The sequence below is a fragment of the Coenobita brevimanus genome, chromosome 91 (genome assembly GCF_032717465.1).
Source record: "Coenobita brevimanus isolate Jiangsu-jjx chromosome 91, ASM3271746v2, whole genome shotgun sequence".
Taxonomy (NCBI): domain Eukaryota; kingdom Metazoa; phylum Arthropoda; class Malacostraca; order Decapoda; family Coenobitidae; genus Coenobita; species Coenobita brevimanus.
Window position 1 is genome coordinate 8,036,605 of NC_137044.1, and position 23,554 is coordinate 8,060,158.

At 42.4% G+C, this 23,554-nt stretch overlaps 1 protein-coding gene across 3 annotated transcripts in view; it reads left to right on the forward strand.

Annotated features, from left to right (window-relative positions):
• The first annotated feature begins 4,830 nt into the window (after window positions 1-4,830).
• Prps (phosphoribosyl pyrophosphate synthetase) overlaps window positions 4,831-23,554 on the forward strand; it is a 38,078-nt gene continuing 19,354 nt past the window's right edge. For all 3 annotated transcript variants that reach the window (XR_013899496.1, XM_080281856.1, XM_080281857.1), the window contains exons 1-4: window positions 4,831-5,049; window positions 13,639-13,822; window positions 20,159-20,382; window positions 23,169-23,342. Coding sequence is in view for 2 of the 3 variants with exons in the window: in XM_080281856.1 (XP_080137982.1) it covers window positions 4,928-5,049; window positions 13,639-13,822; window positions 20,159-20,382; window positions 23,169-23,342 (704 nt within the window). In the remaining variant the exon portion in view is untranslated. The remainder of the gene's footprint in view (window positions 5,050-13,638; window positions 13,823-20,158; window positions 20,383-23,168; window positions 23,343-23,554) is intronic.

Here is a 23,554-nt window from a genome sequence, read left to right on the forward strand (position 1 = left end):
ATAAAAATTTCATGGTGGTGTCCTGCTTTCCTAAGGTCATGAAGACCTCTCTGGTAAGGGTGTGGCCAGTGCCACAAGTAAATGCTAAGGTACCAGAGCTGGTATCTTCCTCGTGAATATGGAGGTTGAAAGTGTTATGAAATGTGGCCTGTCCACAGAACAGTCTAGCGTATGTTTTTTGTGGATTCCTCCCAATCTACATTCTTTAACTTGATACTTGAAACTAAAATCGCCAGATGTGGCACCAAAGTAGCTGTCACATGACAGTGCCATAAATACGATTGATAAAAGGGCCCGAGAGATTGACTCGATACGGAGATACATTGACCTGACGGGTGGAGGCCCACCCAAGTACATCACCCACAACATGCACAACAGATCCGTACAGACATCATACTTTAGGCTACGCCTAGATCCAGAAATCAGATAGCAACATAGTTCTGTAGTGCCTGGTACTATAAAAACAAGAACTGGCAAAGTGGTTAATACGAGCTGTAGACTGTGCAAAAGTACTAACCAACACACACATTGAGACACTATATCATCGACTGCCCAGTTGTTGAAAAATGCAGACCACATGGTCCTCGTGATATGGACTCCCTAATTTTGCATTTTACAAAACCTAAAAATTTTAAACAGATAAAGAAGGATCTACCTATGTTTCTTTTAGCCAGATAGTTATGTTACATATACTGTATATGCTGATTTAATTGTATCGAAATCTTTCACCAGATATAACTGAACAATTAGCCCACGTGTGACACTATTATCATTATAATAATTTTTCTTTATTTTCATCACAATCATGCTCCTTGTACTCTCGATCAGAGGAAGGCTGTCCCGTCTAGGACTACCAGTGAAGTTGTGTCATAGTTAGCTAGCCCGAACACTGTTAGTTAAAAGTTAGGGAACTCTTATCTGTCAAACACTAACGTCATTGTCTGATTTTTTATTAACTAGAATATCGACCTATATTTTCTTTAGCATAATCTTCGGTCTGGGGGATTACCTCTAATGAGGACTCTTCACAACAGACCCACTGTCAAATTGTGCCATGTTGCATCTCCGTATTGTAGTGATCTTGATGATAAAATAATTGAACCGAATTGAATTGTAAGTAATTAAGCCTGCCGAGGATGTTAGCAAATGGAAATATTATTTATATCCCTTTCTATCTATCTATACCCCGACGCCCCAATCCCGCAAAGGGTGGCCGCAGACAAAACGCCTCCAAGTCTCCCACCATTTGACTACCCTCCCCCCAACTCTCTCCCCTCTCCCTCATATACCTCTCAACTCCATCCCTCCACCTCATCCTCAGTTTTCCCCTCCCTCTCCCTCCCTCCACCTCATCCTCAGTTTTCCCTTCCCTCTCCCTCCCTCCACCTCACCTACATACACCCTCTTAGTCAGCCTTTCATTCTCCATTTTCTTCACATGTCCAAACTACTTCAGCGTATTTCTCCTTAAAATACCCGCCGCCGGACCACCCACCCCGCCACCCCTCACCCCACCACCGAGCCGCTACCACACCACCACCCCAGGAGGACACAGCGGTGGGGCTAGTGACCCAGTACAAGAGGGTCACCGGGACACTACTGTCCTGAGTCCTTTTCCCCGCAACTATCCCAACACCAGGTGAGAGGAAAGAGGCAACGACCTTGCGAGCGGGACAGCCGTCACCAGAATCGGGGTGGGACTGAACAGGGTTCAGTCCCAGGTAACACCGCGTCGACGGCCACCGTTTGTGACGGGGAAGGAGCGGCCACTGTACGCCCTTCTGTTACCACCCCAAGGGCAGGAGGCCCAAGGCTACGGCCAGAAGTACACACCAGGGTAAGGGGACCCTCGGTTACGGCCTTAGTGTGTACCGGGGAGGGCGCTGCCTCTGTGCACCCCTCTCCTGCTGTTCTCTCCTACGGGAGCAACACCGCGTCGACGGCCACTGTACACCCTTCAGTTGCTTTCCAAAGGGCAGGCAGGCTTACGGCTACGGCCGAAGTACACACCAGGGTAAGCAGACCCTCGGCTACGGCCTTAGTGCGTAGTGGAGAGGGCGCGGCCTCTGTGCACCCCTCTCCTGCTTTTCTCTCCTACGAGAGCAACACGGCGTCGACGGCCACTGTACATGACGGGGAAGGAGCGGTCACTGTACGCCCTTCAGTTGCTTCTCTAAGGGTAGATAAGCTACCGGCTACGGCCAAAGTACGTACCAGGGTAGACAGGCCCTCGGCTACGGCCTCAGTACGTACCGGGGAAGGCGCGGCCTCTGTGCACCCCTCTCCTGCCTTTCCCTCCTACGGAAGCAACACCGCGTCGACGGCCACTGTACGTGACGGGGAAGGAGCGGCCACTGTACGCCCTTCAGTTGCTTCTCATAGGGCGGGTAAGCTTACGGCTACGGCCGCAGTACGTACCAGGGTAAGCAGACCGAAGGCTACGGCCTCAGTACGTACCGGAGAGGACACGGACTCCGTGCACCTTTCTCCTGCCTTTTCCTCCTGTGGAAGCAGCACCGCCAGCATGGCCACTGTACGTGCGGGGGAAGGAGCGGCCACTGTACGCCCTTCAGTTGTGTGCCCTAGGAGTCACGGAACCGCGTTCACGGCCACTGTACGTGACGGGGAAGGAGCGGCCACTGTACGCCCTTCATTCGTGGCTCTGAGAGCACTCCCGACGCAGGAAGTCCCTTGCGCGGCCGACCCCTTCCCTCTCGGCTGCGTGGGACGCCCTTTGTCACCATCCGGGAGTGTTGCCCCGGAGGTGTTGTCAGAGTGGTGGCAAGGCCCGATCCAGGCTCTACCTCCTACCCCTGGGAGATCTCTGTTCCTGCCGGACACCCGACGGTGCAGCAGCCCACCCCTGTCGGCGTCTTTCCCTACAGGCGACCGCAGTCCTAAGACTCCCAGGCCCGACCAGCAGCCTCCAGGCGAGGGCAACCCAGGCTCACTCACCCCACGGAGCCAGAGGCGACAGGCCCGCCTCCTACAGCTGTTGGCCCCAGTCCCGAGGGCCACCTCTCAGGTCGAGGCCTCCAGACCGGAGGGCCTCCCTGCACCCCACCAACGAGGCTCCAGTACGAGGGCCTCCTCTCAGGTCGAGGCCCCCAGACAGGAGGGCCTCCCTGTACTCCACCGACGACCAGGACCCGGGCAGTGACTCCCCTACGGGCAGTGTATTGCCCTCTACAGGAAGGCTCCCCCTAGGGCCTTCCCCGCACGCCCGTACTCCAGAGTGACTCATACCCAGGACACACGGGTAAATAGTGACGCCCCTTGTACCGAGAACAACCCAGGGGAAAATAACAGTGAACAGTGACCAAGTGAAGGCCCGTGTAATATCAGTGACAATTACCATTAATCTATGAGCCCGATACCCAGAACAGAAAATAGCCTGAGTCCTAGATAAGAGAACTTATAGTAATTGTGAGAGTCCTAAATAAGAGAACTTACAGTAACTGTGAACGGAGACTAGGGTGCGCGGGAGAATCAAATAGCCTATGTATAAGTGCCGCCGCGTCTAAGTTACTACATCAAGTGTCGCGATCCGCACCCTGTCTAATTATAGTAGTATGCACCTCACGGACTCTTAACCTTGTTCATTCCCAGTGCATCTAACTAAATATATATTCTGCCTAAAGATGAAACACGGGTATCGCAATATTATAACTAATAACATAAGTGTACATGTATAATACTGTGTCTCAAGTGTAACTGTGAATCTTGGTGTCAAAGGCTAACTCTGTGTCCCTGTCTTCTGTATATCCAATACCACTCTGTGTTATATTGTAACGGTGTAGAAATTAAGGCAATAGATGTGTTAAGGTATACTGCCTGGTTTTTATGTCCTGTTCCTTTGTGGGTGCTTTACTTCCGGTCCGGAAAGAGGACCCTGCTCAGTCGCTGGTGTTGTTAGGACGAGAAGTCGACCTAAAAACACCCAGCATAACACTCCTAATCTTCTCAACCACATCCACATCCACCCCACAACGTTCCTTCACTTCTTCATTCGTCAACCTGTCCCTCCATGTCACTCCACATGCTCCTCTCAAGTAACTCATTTCCACTGCTCTCACTCTTGACTTGTTCCCCTCTTGCAAGGTCCATGCCTCGCTTCCATACATCAGGGTAGGGATCACAATATTATCATGCAGTTACTTCTTAACTTCCATACTCATCTCCCAGTTTCTCATCACAGCTTTCAGTGAACCAACAACTTTCCTTCCCTGCTGTAGCCTACCCTTTCAAGCACTTCATTCCCAAAAATTTCATCCTTACTCATCACACTACCCAAGTATTTGAATGCACTCACATTCTCCATATCCTCACCATCCAACCTCGCTGTGCATTTATATCTCACTGTTCATAAAAAATCATTGCCATTATACCGATGATTAATAGTTTTTGATTAGTTACCGAATATTGGACATCTCTTATGTGTGATACTCTGAGTGCCGATGATATCTGAAACTTAAAATTGTGCGTTGGCATTTGGAGACTGATTGCAAAACATTTAGTTTATCTCCTTTGATAAAACAAGTTGTATTAAAAATAACTCATGAGGTGGAAGTCAGCTGGAATATTTTGAATGTTGTGCGTACCCAGACTGAGCCATTTAGTTCGCGTTGCAAATGCGCATGCCAGAGAATATGTTGCAGATCTACTCAAAATGAAGATGATTCCGTTAATATTACATTTAGTTCATCATCAAAATCTGTTGAGGGACTTATATAATTTGACGCAATTTTGCTATGAACACTTATATTTTTAGAACTTCTTGTATGTGAGGTGAGAGTATGAGTGGTGTTGTTATTGGAATGCCAGAAGCAGCTGGTGAGGGGCAGGAAGGCTCCGAAGCGGCTCACTATATTCAGTGCCTCCACCTGCTGAGTGCTGAAGCTCTCTGCCGGGATCCTAATTCTCCCAGGATGCCGAACATCAAAATATTCTCGGGGTCATCACATCCAGACCTTGCCCAGCGAGTCGTTGACCGCCTTGGCATTGATTTGGGGAAGGTCGTCACGAAGAAGTTTTCAAATTTGGAGACATGGTAACATTGTGATTTACAGTTTTGTGCCCTTTGGCTTCCGTATGTTAGTTGCTACATCCAAGGCCAATGGCCCTGACTACATCATCAGCAGCGTAATCTCGTGAGGCAATTTAGTTGTGCCATGATTGTTGATTGGGAAGATGGAAATGCGTTGTTTCTGGTCACCTTTGCATCCTTCAGCAGGTGTCATCGTTTCTCGGGGTTCCCTTTTATGTCACTGATACAGGTTCAACCCAACTGGTGATAAACAAATTAGGGAGTTGTGTTATGTATCATATTTTTAGTGTAATTGCATCGAACACTAGGAGTGAAGATGTGCCAGCGCGGTGCTGTTGCCGAGTCAGCTGAGCCCTAGCCACCACACGCCGCCACTGCTATCTTTTTTTCAGTGTTTGCATGTTATATCAGTTAAATGGTTGTAGTTGGCAGGATCCTGTGTGCCTGATGAGTTTAATGACTAATTGTACCTCAATTGTCACAAATGTACCCAAAAGTATCTTGATAGTAGCATCATTGGCTTGCCAGGGGATACTGAGTCAGGTGGCCTTGCATGTTTAGGTTTTTGCTTACTTTGCCGTCCTTACATTTGGCGTCACCACACTGCGGTGGTTTATGCTGTATTGACTATTTTACCTCCTTAAACTCGGAAAGTTGCTGTAGTTGCATCTTTGAAACAGTTTTCAATTTTTTTTTTTCATAATTTTCCCCAGATGTTATATTGATTTCCGTTTGAGCTATAATATTGTAAGTGATTTTCTGCAACGTGTAATAATAATTGTTCCTCATGTAGACAGACTAAAGCTCTGATGCATATATTCTTAAATGAGCCCATTATTGGAGGAAGTGTGAACTGTTTGGAGACTGTTGATTAAACAAAAAGAAGTAAAGGCTGGGAGCCTGCAGAAGTTGTAAATTTTGGAAAACATTTTACAAAGGTGTGAATGGAAATCCAATCATTTTGAGGTTCTGGACATGGGCCATGTTCTTGTCAGCAAAGAATGCCCTCAAACATGTCTTCTTTATCATTTTTTTGTAGGATAGAAGTTGTGGAAGCAATGAAGAAAGTTAAATCGGGGAAAGCCCCAGAAATTGATGGAGTGTGTGGTGAAATGCTGAAGTATGGGGGAGAGATAGTAGTAGAATGGTTGTGGAAGATGTGCAGATTGGCCTGGGAGGAAGGTAGAATCCCGGAGGATTGGAAGTCAGGTATAATTATTCCCTTGTACAAAGGAAAAGGGGAAAAAGAAGTGTGTGGTAATCATAGGGGCATTTGTATTCTTAGTATAATAGGAAAATTGTGTGGTAGGATACTTATTGACAGAGTTAGAGAAAGAACAGAGAAATTAGTTGGAGAAGAACAGGGAGGCTTTAGGAAGGGAAGAGGTTGTGTAGATCAGATATTCATTCTTAGATCTTTAGTGGAAAAGTTTCTAGAGAAGGGAAAGAAGTTGTATGCGGCTTTCATGGATTTGGAGAAAGCATATGACAGGGTGGATAGACAAGGATTGTGAAAAGTGTTAAGAATATATGGAGTAGATGGGAAGTTGTTGAATGCTGTGAAGAGTATGTATGATGGCGTGAAGGCTGCAGTGCGTGTGGATGGTGAACTAAGTGAATTTTTCTCTTTGAAAGTTGTGTTGAAACAGGGATGTGTCATGTCTCCATGGTTGTTCAATCTGTACATGAATGGGGTAATAAAAGAGGTACAAGGTAGGGTAGTGGATGCTGGAGTGGCCCTGGTGAGAGAGGATAGTGTTTGGAAACTCCCTGTACTGTTGTTTTGCAGATGATACTGTGTTGTTGAGTGAAAACAAAGGGGAGCTGCAAGGCTTGGTGGATGAGTTTGGGAGAGTGTGTAAGAAACGGAATCTAAAGGTGAATGTAGGGAAGAGTAAAGTGATGGTCTTTGAGAGAGGTGAAGTCAGTGAATGTACAGCGAGGTTGGATGGTGAGGAATTGGAAAATGTGAGTACATTTAAGTACTTGGGTAGTGTGATCAGTAAGCATGGAGGTTTGGAGGGTGAAGTGCTTGAAAGGGTACAGCAGGGAAGAAAGGTTGCTGGTTCTTTGAAAGCAGTGATAAGAAACAGGGAAGTGAAAAAGTTACTACATGACAGTATTGTGATACCAACTCTAACGTATGGAAGTGAAGCTTGGACGTTGTTGGAAGGACACAAGTCAAGAGTGAGAGCGGGGGAAATGAGTTATTTAAGAGGAGCCTGTGGAGTCACATGGAGAGACAGGCTGACGAATGAGGATATAAAGAAGCGTTGTGGTGTTTATGTGGATGTGGTAGGAAGCGTTGTGAGGAACACACTGAGGTGGTTTGGCCATGTGGAGAGGATGGAGGGTGAAAGACTGACGAAGAGAGTGTATGTGAGTGAGGTGGAGGGGGGAAGAGGGAGGGGGTGGAGAGGTATATGAGAGAGGGGGGTGTGAGTTGGGAGCAGGGCAGTGAAATGGCGGGGGACAGGGCGATTTGGAGGCGATTTGTTTGTGGCCACCCCAAACGGGATTGAGGCGTCTGGCAATGGATGGATGGATGGGATAATTTTGTTGTATATATATATATAATGTTATATATTTAGCGATTGTTCAGTCTGTATATGGTTGGGGTTATAAAAAAGGTACAAGGTTGGGCAGTGGATGTTGGAGTGGCCTTAGTGAGAGAGAGCAGTGTTTGGAAACTCCATGTACTGTTGTTTGCCGATGATACTGTGACAAAGGGGAGCTGCAAGGCTTGGTGGATGAGTTTGGGAGAGTGTAAGAAATGGAATCGAAACGTGAATGTAGGGAAGAGTAAAGTTATGGTCTTCGAGAGAAGTGAATCGGTGAATATACAGTGAGGTTGGATGAGAAAGAAATGGCTAGAGTGCATTTAAGTACTGGTACTTGGGTAGTGTGATGAAAAAGGATGGAAATTTAGAGGGTTAAGTGCTTGAAAGGGTACAACAAGGAAGAAAGGTTGCTGGTTCCTTGAAAGCAGTGATAAGAAACAGGGGAGCATGGAAGTGAAAAAGTTACCGTACTACATGACTGTATTGTGATTCCGTTACCAACTTTAACGTATGGAAGTGAGTTATATGAGAGGAGCATACGGAGTCACATGGAGAGACAGACTGACAAATGAGGAAGTGAAGGAGCATTGTGGTGTGGATATGGATGTGATAGGAAGCATTAGGAGAAACACAGAGATGGTTTGACCATGTGGAGAGGATGGAGAGTGAGAGACTGATGAGGAGAGTGTATATGAGTGAGGTGGAGGGGGGGGGAGAGGGAGGGGGAGGCCAAGGATGCAAAGGAGGGATGGAGTGGAGAGGTATATGAGAGAGTGGGGTGTGAGCTGGGAGCAGGGCTGTGAAATGGCAGGGGACAGGGCGACGTGGAGGTGATTTGTTTGTGGCCACCCCTTATGTGTTTGAGGCATCTGGCAATAGATATACCAGTGTATTTATATACGGTATATACCATATATATATATATATATATATATATATATATATACAGTATATATTTATATGTACAGTACAGTAAACTCTTGGTATAACGAACGCTGCTATTACGAATTTTGGGTATAGCAAATGGCCAAATCGCGACCGAACTTCCTCTGGATTTTGCGAACAAAGCTCGCTAAATGCGGGGGAAGTTTGCGAATCAGCCCACAGTGACAATGGCATCCCTTCCTGGCATGGTAAGTGTGCTGTAACAGTACTACATTATACTGTATTCATATGATAGGTATTGTATTTATATGTACAACTTCATACAGTATTGTATTTACATGTACAACTTCATAAACCATTGAATTCTCCGTGTAAAACTTCTTAGAGTTAGTTTAGGTTATGTTTGAACACCTAGGACCGAACGACTCCCCATAGCATATATAGCAAACTGAGATCGATAATCCCTCGGAAATACCTAACTCCTAGTATATAATGAACTTTCGGATACCAGTTTACTGTAGCAACCCACCCTTCCCCTCAATTAGTTCGTTATATCGAGGGTTCACTATGTACAGTATGTATACTGTATATATATGTACCGGTATATATATATATAATATATAATATATATACTTATATATATACTGTACATACATACACATACATACTTACATGTATACAGTACCCTTGCATCAAAGACGGGTTTGTCCAAGACGTTTCGCATGTAAGACAGAGACCATAAATAATAATCCAAAATATTGCTGCAATACGGTTGCATATGCCCAATACGGAACCAACGGTTCATAACGACCCAAATCTGAGGAGAATACGGCTATGACAGTCTCACCTGGTCCAACATGGTTCCCGCGCCCAGGAGAGTGATGTGGTTGCGATGTTGTCCAATAAAATATTGGCATCTGGTCATGTGATGAGCAGCTGAGGCTTGCTTTTGTCTAAATTGTCTCCCTCACCAGGGCGTTGTGGACACACCGCATGTTGCACTCAGTGTTTGTTCATAGGTTATTGCCTCTCCTTTTAACCATGCCTAGGAAACCATCTGCTAACCCCTTGAAGTGCTGCCATCTACCTCAGGCTACTAAGGTAGAGGTAATTGTGCTACTAAGCTGGAGTTAACAAGCTCAGAAACACACAGTTTCAAGGTGAGGAAATTTGTTTTGGTGCCAAAGTAAGTCTAGGTTGATGGTTTTAGGGTCACTTTTCGAAGATTTTGTGACTGTTAATTTTTTCCATAAGGTCTTGTGTTGGTCCAAGACATTTCTCGTCTTAGATGGGACCTTCAGGTGACCTTCTAGCCGTCTTGGACATGAGGGTACCGTACTATACATATATATATATATATATATATATCTATATGGAGCTACTGTGGTACAGTGGTAAAGTGTGCATTTTTATATGCTGAAGAACGAGGGTTCGCGCCCCACCAGTGTAATAAAATTTGGGAGTGTTCTTCTGGCCATATACTTGTTTGGTGGACATAAGGGGTGCTGTGAATGAACCAGTATTGCATACTATAAAGTAGACTTGCACCCAGTCTGCTTATTCGGGCCGATTGCACTTGGTTCACAGACTACACACACATCCAAAGCCACTCCAACACTACAGTTACACTTACAAGCATTTCTCACCCTACATACAATCTCTACCAGACAGCCTAAGCCACTTGGTAGAGATACATTGGCTGTATCGTCCCCACTTCGGTTGGGATAGGCCGGTCCTGCAGTGGACACTCAAACGACTGATGAGGTGATATGAGAGAGAGATATATATCTATATATACACTGTATATATATAGGTTCAGGGTTGATAAAAATAAAAGATAACTGTACTTTGGGCTCATGTTGAACCTGATTACAGTTGCTGGTACCATACTTTTGAGTGTGTGTGTGTGTGTGTGTGTGTGTGTGTGTGTATACAGTGTTTTGCCATATAGCTTTGTATAAGTCTGACAGAGTTTTAATGTGGCATATTAGAGCTTAATGCAGCATATTTGAGTGCTGTATGAATACTACTGTATTGTTAGTTGAAAATCACCATACAGAAAAATAGTAGCCAAGGGAGGCCTGAAGGCACTCAAAGCTTCCAAAAGTGATGATCAGCTTAATCCAAGTTTGTAATAGGTGTCTGGTGGGGGTATGGCCTAGTCCTGATAGCATTCCTCATTTTCAGTCCTAAGGTTAACCTAGTGCAGTGTTACCATAGTCTGACCTTGAACGTTGGTTGTCCTGTGTAGTGTCCATTCTTGTTACTGTATATAACTTTTCTAGTGATTACATATACCGGTAATTTTTAAGAGATATAACAATATCTGTATAGCATGTGGTAATTTTCTGTGAAGAACAAATGTATAAAACTTCAGTTTCAGGTGAGATGAGAATACTGAGGTGCAGTGGCAGTACAAAAGTGGTAGTGGTGAACTCAGACAGGGTTCCCCTCAGGCTGACTTGGATGTTTGATGGAGATTTGTCCCTACCTATAATCTCAGAGCATAGGCTATTGGTGGTGTGGGAAGAGGCTGGAAGGTTGGGTTAAGGGATGTTTCAGTGCATTATAGTATTCATTGAGTTCTTTTGTCATTTCTTTACTAAATTTTTAATGGCTGACATTGTAGATTTAATATTCTGAATAAAGTCGATAAATATATATATATATATATATATATATATATATATATATATATATATATATATATATATATGAAATGGATGGATGTTGTACTCTTGTCTGGTAGCCACTGGGTTCACATGAACTGAACTTTCTTTGAGGCTGAGAATCAGGATACTAAATCATTTACATTATTACCTTTACTCTGTTGTTACATGGAGGCATAATGTACTGTATTATTGGTACTATCTGTGTATGTGAATTAAAGTATATATTTAGTCTTATTCCAGATTATATTGATAACCTGCTTTCAATAATCAGAGTATATTGTAGGTTAGATCTAATAACTTTGCCAGTGCTAGTTCTTCAGTTCCAAATGGTTTTATGATTAGTCTAACCCTAAAGGTGTTTGTATGCACTGCATGCTACTGTAATGTGTGTGTGTGTGTGTGTGTGTGTGTGTATATACTGTATATATATATATATATATATATATATATATATATATATATATATATATATGTGTGTGTGTGTAGTATATATACCGGTATGTAGCCTATGTATGTATGTGTGACCACAGACAAGTAGTCTCCAGGTTGTCCTGTCTCCTGTCATTTCACTGCACTTCCCCCAGCCCACACTACCCTTTCTCATATACCGGTACCTCACCACTTCATCCCTCCATCTCATCCTCATTCTTCTCCTTCTCCCCTCCTCCACCTCACACACATCATTAGTCTCTTGCCCTGCATCTTCTCCACATGGCTAAACCACCTCAGAGTATTTCTCCTAACACTTTCTGTCACATCCATGACCACACCACAATGCTCCTTCACTTCCTCATTTGTCAGTCTCTCTCTCCATGCAACTCCACATGCTTCTTTCAACAAGGTCCAAGCTTCAAAAAAAGTGTAGCCAATTTTTTCAAAGATTCCATTCCCACACGACAAACCAATTTTTTTATTTCTAATTATTTTACATATCGACATGCAGTAGTTTTTTTAATTATACAGTATTTGACAAATAAACTCAACATTTTCTATTATCAGTTCCTGTTTTTCATTCTGTATCAATGCATTATACATTATTATATTATTTTCTTCTTTCAGGTTTAGCAAGCTCTACCTAACCGCTATCATGAAAATCTAAAATGAAGAACAGAGTTTCATGTATAGATATATATTGTATTCTTAGTCTTTAAAATTCATATTAGAACAAAGTATTCAGTTCCACATTTCATAATTTGTACCATTTAATTTCTCTTCTGACTTCAACAGATTATTGCCCCCCCCCCCCAAGAAAAGAAAGCCTAAAATTATTTTTTATCGCAAATTGTGACATTGGCGACTGGCAGTGCAATCCCTGACCTCCATACGTTAGAGCTGGTATCACAATACTATCATACAGTGACTTTTTTACTGCCATGCTCACTTCCTTGTTTCATGTCATTTCTTTCAAAGAACCAGCAACCTTTCTCCCCTGTGCCCCTTCAAGCACTTCATGCTCCAGACTTCCATTCTTACTCATCACACTACCCAGGTACTTAAATGCACTCACATTTTCCATTTCCTCAGTATGCAGCCTCACTGTACATTCATTGACTTCATTTCTCTTTAGAGACCATAAGTTAACTCTTTCCATACATTCACCTTTAGATTCCATTTCTTACACACTTTCCCAAACTCATTCATCAAGCCGTGCAGTTCCCTATTGTCTCCACTTAACATTACAGTATCATCTGCAAACAATAGTACAGGAAGTTTCCAAATGCTGCCGTCTTTCATTAAGGTCGTTACAACATCCGCAGCTCTACCTTATATCTTTCTCCAAGTCCATGAAGGCCACATACAGCATTCTCTTCTCTAGAAACTTTTCCACTGGACACCTAAGGATGAATATCTGATCTACACAACCTCCTCCCTTCCTAAAACCTCCTTGTTCTTCTTCAACTAATTCCTCCATTATTTCCCTAACTCAATCAATGAGTCAATATATATAGGCTATGTATGTATGTATTTAATTTTATTTTATTGAACAGTCATTATTGAGTTGTCATTGTTGGTTGAATGATGTTTGTTTTCATACCAAAGGGTTTTAGGATTATGTCACAGTACAGGTGCACAGTATTAGAACATAACCATGTTTGTGTTAAGAGTAGGTTTTGTGGTACTGTACCTGTCAGTGCTGTCATCAGTAGATTGGTTCCTATTAGAGGAACTCCATGTCCCAGTATCAGACATATCTTCCATTTTTTTGAATTGTGAAAAAGCAATAAAAGATGTGGATGGTTGGATCCCATCATCGTAATTTTTAGCTTCGTCCTCATAATACAATCAGAAGTTGGAAAAGGCAGTTATGCAAATTACTTTATTTTGCCCTATGGTATGTCTGCCAGTTAAATAGCCTACCAGCATAGTTAGAGACTAAGTAAAAGTTGCAGTTACTTTGTTATGAGTAACATATCTTATGATGGCTTCTATACTTTGTTGTGAGTAACATATCATATGATGGCTTCTATTTACAGTGTAGAAATTGGAGAGAGTGTGCGAGGGGAAGATGTGTACATCGTTCAGAGTGGCTGTGGGGAGATTAATGACAACTTGATGGAGATGCTTATTATGATAAACGCTTGTAAAATTGCCTCTGCTGCAAGAGTTACTGCAGTTATTCCTTGCTTCCCCTATGCCCGGCAAGATAAGAAAGATAAGGTTAGTATTCAAATGTTCAGTGTTCCATTTGGATACGGTAGCTTTAAAACCGCTATACAATATTCCCTCGATTATCCAAATGTCCATTATCCTAACAATCCATTATTTAGACGCTGTGATCTGGCTGTTTGAAACCATTATTTGTACATTTTTCCATTTTATCCGTACAATATGCTTGTGTCTGGGTAGATATTGTGGCCACACGAACATTTTCACCTGTCCGGGCAAGTTTTTTCATTTTTTTTTCATGTCACTGCTGGGTATGGTCCTGCAGTGGTGATTGCTTGTCAGTTGTTGGTGGATCTGCTTGACCATGGTAATTGCTTGGCTGTGGTGCATAGATCTGCTTGACCAGATAGTATTAAACAACAGGAACAAGTGTTGTATGATTTACTGTAGTGGCCCTTTACAGTGGCTTTCAAAGTTAGGTTATGTATGAAGGGGGCCAGGGGAGAAGTCCATTATTTGGACGGATCCACTTTCCGGACATGCCTTTGGCTCTGTTACGTCAGATAATCAAGGGATTACTGAAGTACTATATCTACAGTCACGTCTTGCTATACAGTGAGATAGCATCATGTGAAAACTCATCACATAATGTAATGAGGTTGATGTAACATGGGTTCAGTAGGGATAGGGAGGGGACCAAGGACCACATAACCCAAAAGCTCAAAAAGGAAAAAAAAAAAATTACACTTTTTGGCTTGCCCTTGGCACTCATGGTAGCACCACACTTTCCACGGGGGATAGCATCCTTGCCAGACATGGTTTCCAGTTCACAAGTTTCACTATTTCACACACACACAAATAGTTATCACTCCACTTATGTAGTGATAGCAGTGGTATTTCAGTGGTCTTGCAAACACAATTCTGAATGAAAGTGAATTATGATATTGCAAAACTGGATATAACTTAGTTCATCATTCTGTTGCTTTGTCACAACGAACAATTGTGTAATGAGACTTAACTTTAGTTTGTAGCATCTGTATTTTTAGATTATTGTGTATACCATTAGTTTTAGCAAGCATCATTAAACAAGTTTGTCAGAAATTAGGAATAACGCTGCTGTCATGAATCTGTTTAAATTTTGGCAAGCATCATTAGATAAGTTTGTCAGAAATTGGGAATAGCACTGCTGTCTAGAATCATCTTTAGTCTTAGCAGCCATCATTAGAGTAATTTGTCAAAAACTGGGAATAGCACTGCTATGTGGAATCACTCAGTACCTATCAGAACTCACAAATTCACTGGGATGACTTCAAACTTCAGGACACCCACAGCAAACAGTCTAGCAATACTCATTGCTCTGAGATAGGGCCAAAGGTTTGAATGATTTTTTGCATTTTCCAACCCCTGAAAGTCACCAGTTGATGTTTGACTGTACTTGGTGACTCCTAGATCCACTGTCACACTTTGCCTGCCCCTGAAAGTCACCAATTGATGTTTGACTGTACTTGGTGACTCCTAGATCCACTGTCACACTTTGCCTGCCCCTGAAAGTCACCAATTGATGTTTGACTGTACTTGGTGACTCCTAGATCCACTGTCACACTTTGCCTGCCACAAATCTTTAGTGCTTATGAAGCTTCCATCACAGGAGGGTGCATGTGCATTGTTTCCAGCCCAGTCCACCTGTTTTTTTCAAGTGTTCTTTGTGGAACTCTAGTTTTTCCTAGTTCTTGCTTAAGATGTTATCTTGTGAAAAGAAAAAGTCAGAATTCTCACTTTACATGAAGAAAAGGTCCCTGTTAATGGTATTACCACACTGTAAACACAAAAACTCAACACTGCAGACTGAAGGCTGCATTAAGTGGCCTGCCAGTTTGTCAACTCTTGCCAATAAATCCATGTCCTGATTGACTGCACGAAACTTTTTAGGTCACAGATACCCTTCTGAGACAAGAAGTACTCAAGACCCCTAGTATGACTGCAGCAGAATCACAAACAAAACTCTCTGATATCCTGGGATATGTATCACATCACCTCATGCAACATCATCTCCAAAAAGAGATGAACTGGCTTGTTGCCATGATACCATAAAAAGATGTGCAAGGCATATCTTGAATTTGTTCGTAAGCATCGCCCTTGGACGCCAGAGCAGTGAGCGCTTCACGTGGTGTGGTGAGACCTCAGTTACACCCACTGCAAATTGACTTAGGACCTACACACAGAATTGCTATGGGAGAGTTGTCTGTCTTCGCTTTGTATTTCCACCTCTACCAAGTGAATTTTTTGGGCAAGAAGTAACTTGCAACTCCTCTGGTGTTGGTGGGAGGTGGTGAAACACTCAGCACGTCAGTGCTTGCCCAGAAGTGAGAGTGGGAGTATATGTTCCCATTGCTCCGAGCTTGCACCTCCCTCTTTTTTCATACGCATTACTGTTTGCCCTGTTATTTTCCTAGAGTCGAGTTGTCATGCCTGGGAAGTACTGCTCAAGGAATGAGAGGGTCCATATCATTGCATGGAGGCAGCATAATATCCTTATCAACACAATTTGTGAATGTACTGGACGTGCAAAGTCGACTGTCTTGAAGATTCTTAATGCAGTGTGTGGCTTTCCACCTGATGTTGTACCAGAGCACAAGCATGGCGGTGGAAAGAAGAGGATGACTTCCAGAGGTACAGGTACGCTTCTGAAGAGGGAAGTAATCAAGAAATTTCGACTGACACCAGCAGAATTGAAGAGAATGCATCCCCAGCTGTTAAAAGATGTCTCAATTCAAACTATCCAACACCGCTTGCAGAAGGAGCTAGGTTTGCCAAGCCGCAGTGCAGCCAAAAAACCGATTGTAACTGACCACGTGAAGGAGCAGCGCATTCAGTTTGCCAAGAAGTATGCACACTGGATGTCGGATGAGTGGAGAAAGTTATGTTTTCCGATAAAAGCACATTTCAAGTGTTCCAGGTGCGTTCTGCCAAGGTTCGTCGCCCTGCCTCCTGTAGTTGATATGACCCTGCTTAGACGGTGCCGACTGTTAAGTACCCACAATCGGTAATGGTATGGGAGTGTTTCTCAGGTGAAATAGGAAGGGGAGGCCTCTACTTTCTTCCTAAGAACTTGATGATGAATGGTGGCCGATACATTCAAGTTCTGAACGATCATTTATTAAACTTTTTTCCTATTCATGGGTGTGACTTTTTCATGCACGATTCAGTTCCATGTCACAAGTCAAGAAAGGTGACAAAATGGCTTCAGGATAATTGGATTGAGGTCCTTGACTGGCCTGGCAATAGTCCGGACCTAAATCCGATAAAAAACTGCCGGCAGAGATGAAGAAAATCATGGCAGAGAAGACACCCAATCTGTACAACCTCAAGACTGAACTGATAAATATTTGGTGCAAAGAAATGTCTTTAGATTACTTTAGAGATCTAAGTGATTCCATGCCAAAACACATCCAACTGGTCCTGAAAAACAAGGGAAACATGATTTCATATTAATGAATTGCATTCATGAACAAACATTGTGATATACTATGATTTCTGTGTTTTTTAATACCTTGGGAGAGGTCTTAGGTCAGTTTGCGGTAGCTGTAAGTGTGCTAAATTGAGTATTGCTAAGGTAAGGCATTCATGAACAGTTAGCAAGTACATTACCATCAGTATACCAGGAAAACTTTGATACTACACCTAAACCTTCATGTGATCTGGGGGGCTCTTTTGTGGTGTTGTAGGGACAAGAGTCTCCGCTTCCAGGCCAAATGGTCCTACTCTGTAAAGTCTGGGCCATCAAATATTCACTACGTGATTAACGATGCTTTATTTTCTTCACCTTGAAATCAGTGAGTGTTACAGAAAAATTGGGAGTATTGCAACACTTCATGCAATGGGTGTAAGTCTTGTCCTTTAAGTACATTCTATTACTGACTGAATGCATGCTGACACAGCTTACTAGATCAACCCAATATCCTGCATGACATTTGCATTTAGCCTTCAGTCTAAGCTTCCAGCTTTAAATTATGAAGTATAAGGAAAAAACTGGCTTTTCTTTATATTAATGGTGACTGTGCTGAAGTTATTGTTTTAAATAGCAGTACCAGTATTAGAAATGATAAAACTACATATCTTCAGTAACAGGAGAGCTTGGTTAGTAGCATTAAGCATTCTTTCAGTTTTTTCCCCTTACATTATTACAGTACAGTATTTATGTATTTTTATCATCTTTTTTTAGTACCAGTACATGGTATCCCCTAAAATATGATTCTTCTTCTTGAATTAGGGTTTGGTATTCTTAAGTTAAACTGTAGTGTATGCTGTTTTTCAGGTACTGGACTATACTGAAATTCATACCGTAGTTAGTTCAGCTCTTTGAAACATAATGTTACAGTAAAAGTCCAATATTTCGGCATCCAATTCCCCGGCAAATCTGACATTTCGGCAGTTTTGAGAAATAGTCCCATTTACGAAAATCTCCGATCGTTCGGCAGATTCTCCGATTTTTTTCGTCAGTCTTGAAATTCTCCATGAGGCTCGCCAGCTAGCTACCCGCCTTTACCCGCCTTAGTGAGTGAGATAGTGAAAGTGATGGAATGAGTCTACCACTGCCATGAAGCTCAGAGGCTAGCTCTTTCTCCTATAGCATAAAGAGAGGACAAACATGTAGTGAGTCTAGCATGGGAAAGAGAATCTGTTTCGCCATTCTTCCGAGTTGTTGCCGTGCTGCTGCCGACTTATCTTGATTCTTCTGTGTGCTTTGTGAACTTCGTACCGAAATACCTCTGAAATTACTATTCGAGTGTGCTGGGGACTTCTTCCAGCAGTAGCAGACTCCAATCAACCCCTTCTATTGTACATATGTAAATAAGGAACCTACTATAAGTTTAGGTAAGTGCATGTGAACTTGTAGGCCTACTGTACCATTACATTTATATACAGTATGTTCACTAATTTCTTTATTTTTCATATTCATGTACAGTATAGTACTGTATTCATTACAGTATTGTACAGTATCAAACAGTATACAGTACTCTCTCCAAACACATTTGTAATGATATGAGTAATGATGATAATGTTCACCGAAACATATAAGGTACTGAGTGGGTAGGGTTTTCGATAATTCGGCAATTTTGATATTTCGGCACTTGCCTGGTCCCATAGATGCCGAAAAATCGGACTTCTACTGTACGTTGTAATAATTTATAAAATTTTATATCAGTGTCTGCTTTTTCCTCTCTTCCTTCCTTCCTCTTCTGTCTTTCTTTCCTTCATTCTTTCCTCCTCCTCCTGCCTACAGGTAACATTACACTCCCTCTTCTGTCTTTCTTTCCATCATTCTTTCATGTTCCTTTTGCCTATGGGTGACTCTACACAGGTTGACAAGCCAAATGGTTTCCTGTACACCAGAAAACCATTTATTGCTCTGGGTGGTAACCATATATATATATATATATATATATATATTATGCTAGGAAGAAGGAACCAAAGGCCACAAGCCCACATTACTGTTCCTTTCAAGAGAAAAACAAAATATAAGAGAGAGCCAAATTCAAGGTCCGATCATTTTGAGATGCCTGGACACACTGCGTTTGAATGACTGGAGATCATAGCTAGCAGGAAATACTGTACAGACAGAGGGAGACAGTTCCAGAGTTGACCTGTTGCATAAATAACCAAATTATGGCTTCTGGTGGTTTAGTGGGTAATTAAGGCTCTCCAGTTGGATTGAGTCAACGTAGGTTTATATCCAAGGGATGGTTGGGGTTTATTGCTCACAGTATGCCACTCAGGGATGAGTGAAGCTGGTCACTGTCATCTTAAACATCAGGACCAATATGCCCAGCCCTGGGCTTCTATGCTCCTCATGGGCCGACACGATTGGATGATGGATGGGTGGATGGATGTTTCATCCCATGTTTATTTTTTTCAAATTTGGCTTCAGATATCAATGTCTTAATATTCAGTCTGTTATCCACTTAGTTCCAAATTTTTCTTTACTTTTGTGTGTGTGTGTGTGTGTGTGTGTGTGTGTCCAAATGATCCTGAGGGCACAAAAACATACCTAACAAGTGAAATCCAGTCCCATAGCCATTTTGCTAATGGTATGTTTTGCATGAGTAAATGATATTTTGTTAGTTAATGTGATTGTTTTAATAGATGTGGCTTGTGGAGTTAACATCCAATTGGTAATTGGAGTTTGTCATTCACAAAATACCATTTGGGTAAGCAACTGGTTACTCACCGTCATATCTAAACCAGTGAACATAGTTCAGGACCCCTGTATTCCAGGTAATGCAATAAAGAATTGGTGGACAGATAGATTTAGTTAAATTACCTTAACATCACGATTTTATTTAGTTAATTGTTGGTTCCATGATCAGTTTTGTGCCTAATCCCCAGTCTCGAGCACCCATTTCGGCCAAGCTGGTGGCTAACATGCTGTCAGTGGCCGGAGCAGACCACATCATCACCATGGACCTGCACGCCTCACAGATTCAGGGCTTCTTTGACATTCCTGTGGACAATTTGTACGCCGAACCTGCAGTTTTGAAGTGGATCCGGGAAAACATTCCAGAGTGGCGCAATGCCATTATCGTTTCACCTGACGCTGGAGGTGCCAAAAGGTAATTGAAAAGTTTGAGTTCCTTTTTATACAGTATAGGCATACCCTGATGTAGCGATGCAGTTGGTTAAGTAAAAACCCATCGCTAGGCGGGGTATTGTATCTCCTGGTAGATTTAACATGTAAAGTATAGGGATGCATTTTTGAGCCGTGGGTTTCCCCCCCAACCAAGTCATAAACCCATCTAAATGAGTCCAAAAACAAGTTTGTAACTAACCTAAACCCCCAGGTAGCTTTAATTAAATCAAACTGAACTAAGCTTAAAAGAAGTTTATAACTCACCTAAACCCAAAAATAAAATCTGAAAATCGTCAAATATAAGTACGGAAAAAATCAAACTTAGTAAACTGTACCCCAAAATGACAATGTTCACCCCGCCTATGATTAAAATACATTAATCTAAGTCTAAAAAGAGTTTATAAAAGAACTTAAAGAAAATTTTAGTCTAAAATATCATCAAAATCGATATTAAAAAATTAAAACCCATCATTAAACTGAGGTTTGGTTATCGTTAGGTGAGGTCAGGTGGTATTTCTACCCCCATCACTAATCTGGGAGATCACTTATAATGGTATCGTATCTAGGGGTCTGCCTGTACATATATTATGTAGATAATGAACCTTCTGGCTTCACGACAACTTCAGAACAAGTCATAATTGGTTGTAAGCAAGTGATAAGTATTTATTTTTCTGCAGAGTACTAATAAAATGGCTTGAGTGAAGCAACTTGTTCCCTATGTATCAGCAAGTAGATTGGTGGAGGGTTAGTGCCCCTTCCTAGAAAACAACTAACTAAAATGACAAACAAAATGCCTCGGACCTGGACAGACCTACAGGTGACGACCAAGGACTGAACAAAGTACATGCTGAGGATGGAGGGATGGAGTGGAGAGATACATGAGAGAGGGGGGTGTAAGTTGGGGGGAGGGCATCGAAATAGCAAGGGATGGGGTGACCGAGGTAATTTGTCTGTGGCCACCCCTTACCGGATTAAGGCTTCTGGCTATAGATAGATAGATGGCTTGTTTGTACAGTAATATCTCGATTATCCAGATGACCACTACCTGGACGCTGTGATCTGGCTATTCGAAACCGATGTTCATACATTTTTTCCCATTGTCTGGACAAAATGCTTACATCCATTGGAAATTATGGTTGTGTGAAAATAGCTCACTTGGTAAGCTGCTGTACTCACGCAGTTGCAAGCGCTGGTTCGAATCCTCGCACATCCCTACGTGTCAGGTGGGGTTGGTGGAGGATTAGTGCCCCTCCCTGTAAAACAATTAACTCTAAGCCCTTGGCCACCCCGTCTGGGATACATGGCGTCTGGCAATGAGTGAATGAAAATGTGAAAAATTTCCACCCAGATGACACTGCCGTGTCTGACTGGTTAGTTTATCCAGCGTCCTCCATAGAGCCCCCTTGCTCGCTCTCATTTCCCATGCGGCGATGTTAACAGTCGTTATAGTAGCACATATGGTGGTTTTCATGGTTGTTCCCTACCTGCTTCTGGCCTTGCTGTTCCTTTCATGCCTCTTCCTCGGGTGTATGATGATGGCTTCTACCAGGGAAAAGGAAGAGGTTAAAGAGAGTAGTGCTGACTCTTTAGAAGTGGGAAATCCTGGGTAAGATTGATGCAGGATGGTTGAATTGTGAGTGTTGACATTTGTTTTATTCTAGCTTACTGTACTGAACCATGATTTTGTTCTATTTTTGCCATTGGTTTTATTCTATTTGCCATTATTTTTTGTGTGCCTACTGCATTTTTAGGTCTGTTTGACCAGATAGAGTAGTGTTAAACAACAGGAACAAGTGTTGTATGATGTACTGTAGAGGCCATTTACACTGGCTTTCAAAGATAGATATGTACAGTACAAATGTGGGCCAGAGGAGAAGTCCACTATCCGGACTGAGTCACTACCCAGACATGCCTTTGGCTCTGTCACATTGGAGAATTTAGGGATTACTGTATTTGTACACTGTTTGGTAGAGAGGATTTTAGGAGAAAGTATTAGCTAGGAGTGACCACATGTACTAGGAATGGAGCTTGCCTGAGTAGTAAGGTCATTGTACTGTATTCATTATTGGTGTTAGTTGTACATTGTGGATTACAGATTGCACTATACTGTAATTCTGTATTCTGCCCTACTTTCATTTACATGTGATAAAGTGCTATTGAACCTGGGTTGAGAGGGAGATATAATACTATTTTTTCTTTCTGTAGATAACAGCTTGATATGAAGTCCTGAGAGAGGTGTGATGAACTCACCGACATTTTTTTTTTTCTTTTTTTCCTCAACAATATGATATAAGTTCAGCATAGTCAGGTTGAGTGAAAAATATTTCCTCAGTCATGTGGGATGTGTAAACGGGATGGGTTAATAGCTGAGGAAGCTCATGGGATACGCAGTAATCTCATTCATTCATTCATTCATTGCCAGATGCCATGTATCCCAGACGGGGTGGCCAATGGCTTAGAGTTAATTATTTTACAGGGAGGGGCACTAATCCTCTACCAACCCCACTTGACACGTAGGGATGCCAACAGCATCTGGTGTTCCCCGGCGGTCACCCATCCAAGTACTAACCAGACCCAACGTTGCTTTTCACTGTAAAAATTTCTTTGTTTTATTCCTGTTACCTCCACTAGCTCCTCCACTATGAAATGTCACTATAAAGCTAAGTATAAGCATCAGTTAGTAGCAAGAATGAAATGAAAAAGCCATTTTTGTCTTGAAAGAATCACTGAAATTCATGAAATGTAACTAAGAATATCCTTTGTCCATAGAGTGACCTCCATAGCGGATAGGCTAAACATCGAGTTTGCGCTGATCCACAAGGAACGGAAAAAGGCCAATGAAGTGGCATCCATGGTGCTTGTTGGTGATGTCAAGGACCGTATTGCCATCCTTGTTGATGACATGGCAGACACCTGTGGGACCATCTGTCATGCTGCAGAGAAGTGAGCATATACATAGTTTTTTTTTTTTTTTTTTTTTTCCTCTTCTGCACCCAAACAAATGTCTTTACTTAATTTTCTGCTGTTTCCACTGAATGTAATATTTTAAAAGTGTTTAGATCCTTCCGGCATTTTCCTTTGACCATCCAAATGGGTTCATGTATTTCAAGGAACCATTTAGTGTGCTGACTAGTAACCATTTAATCAGTCAAATG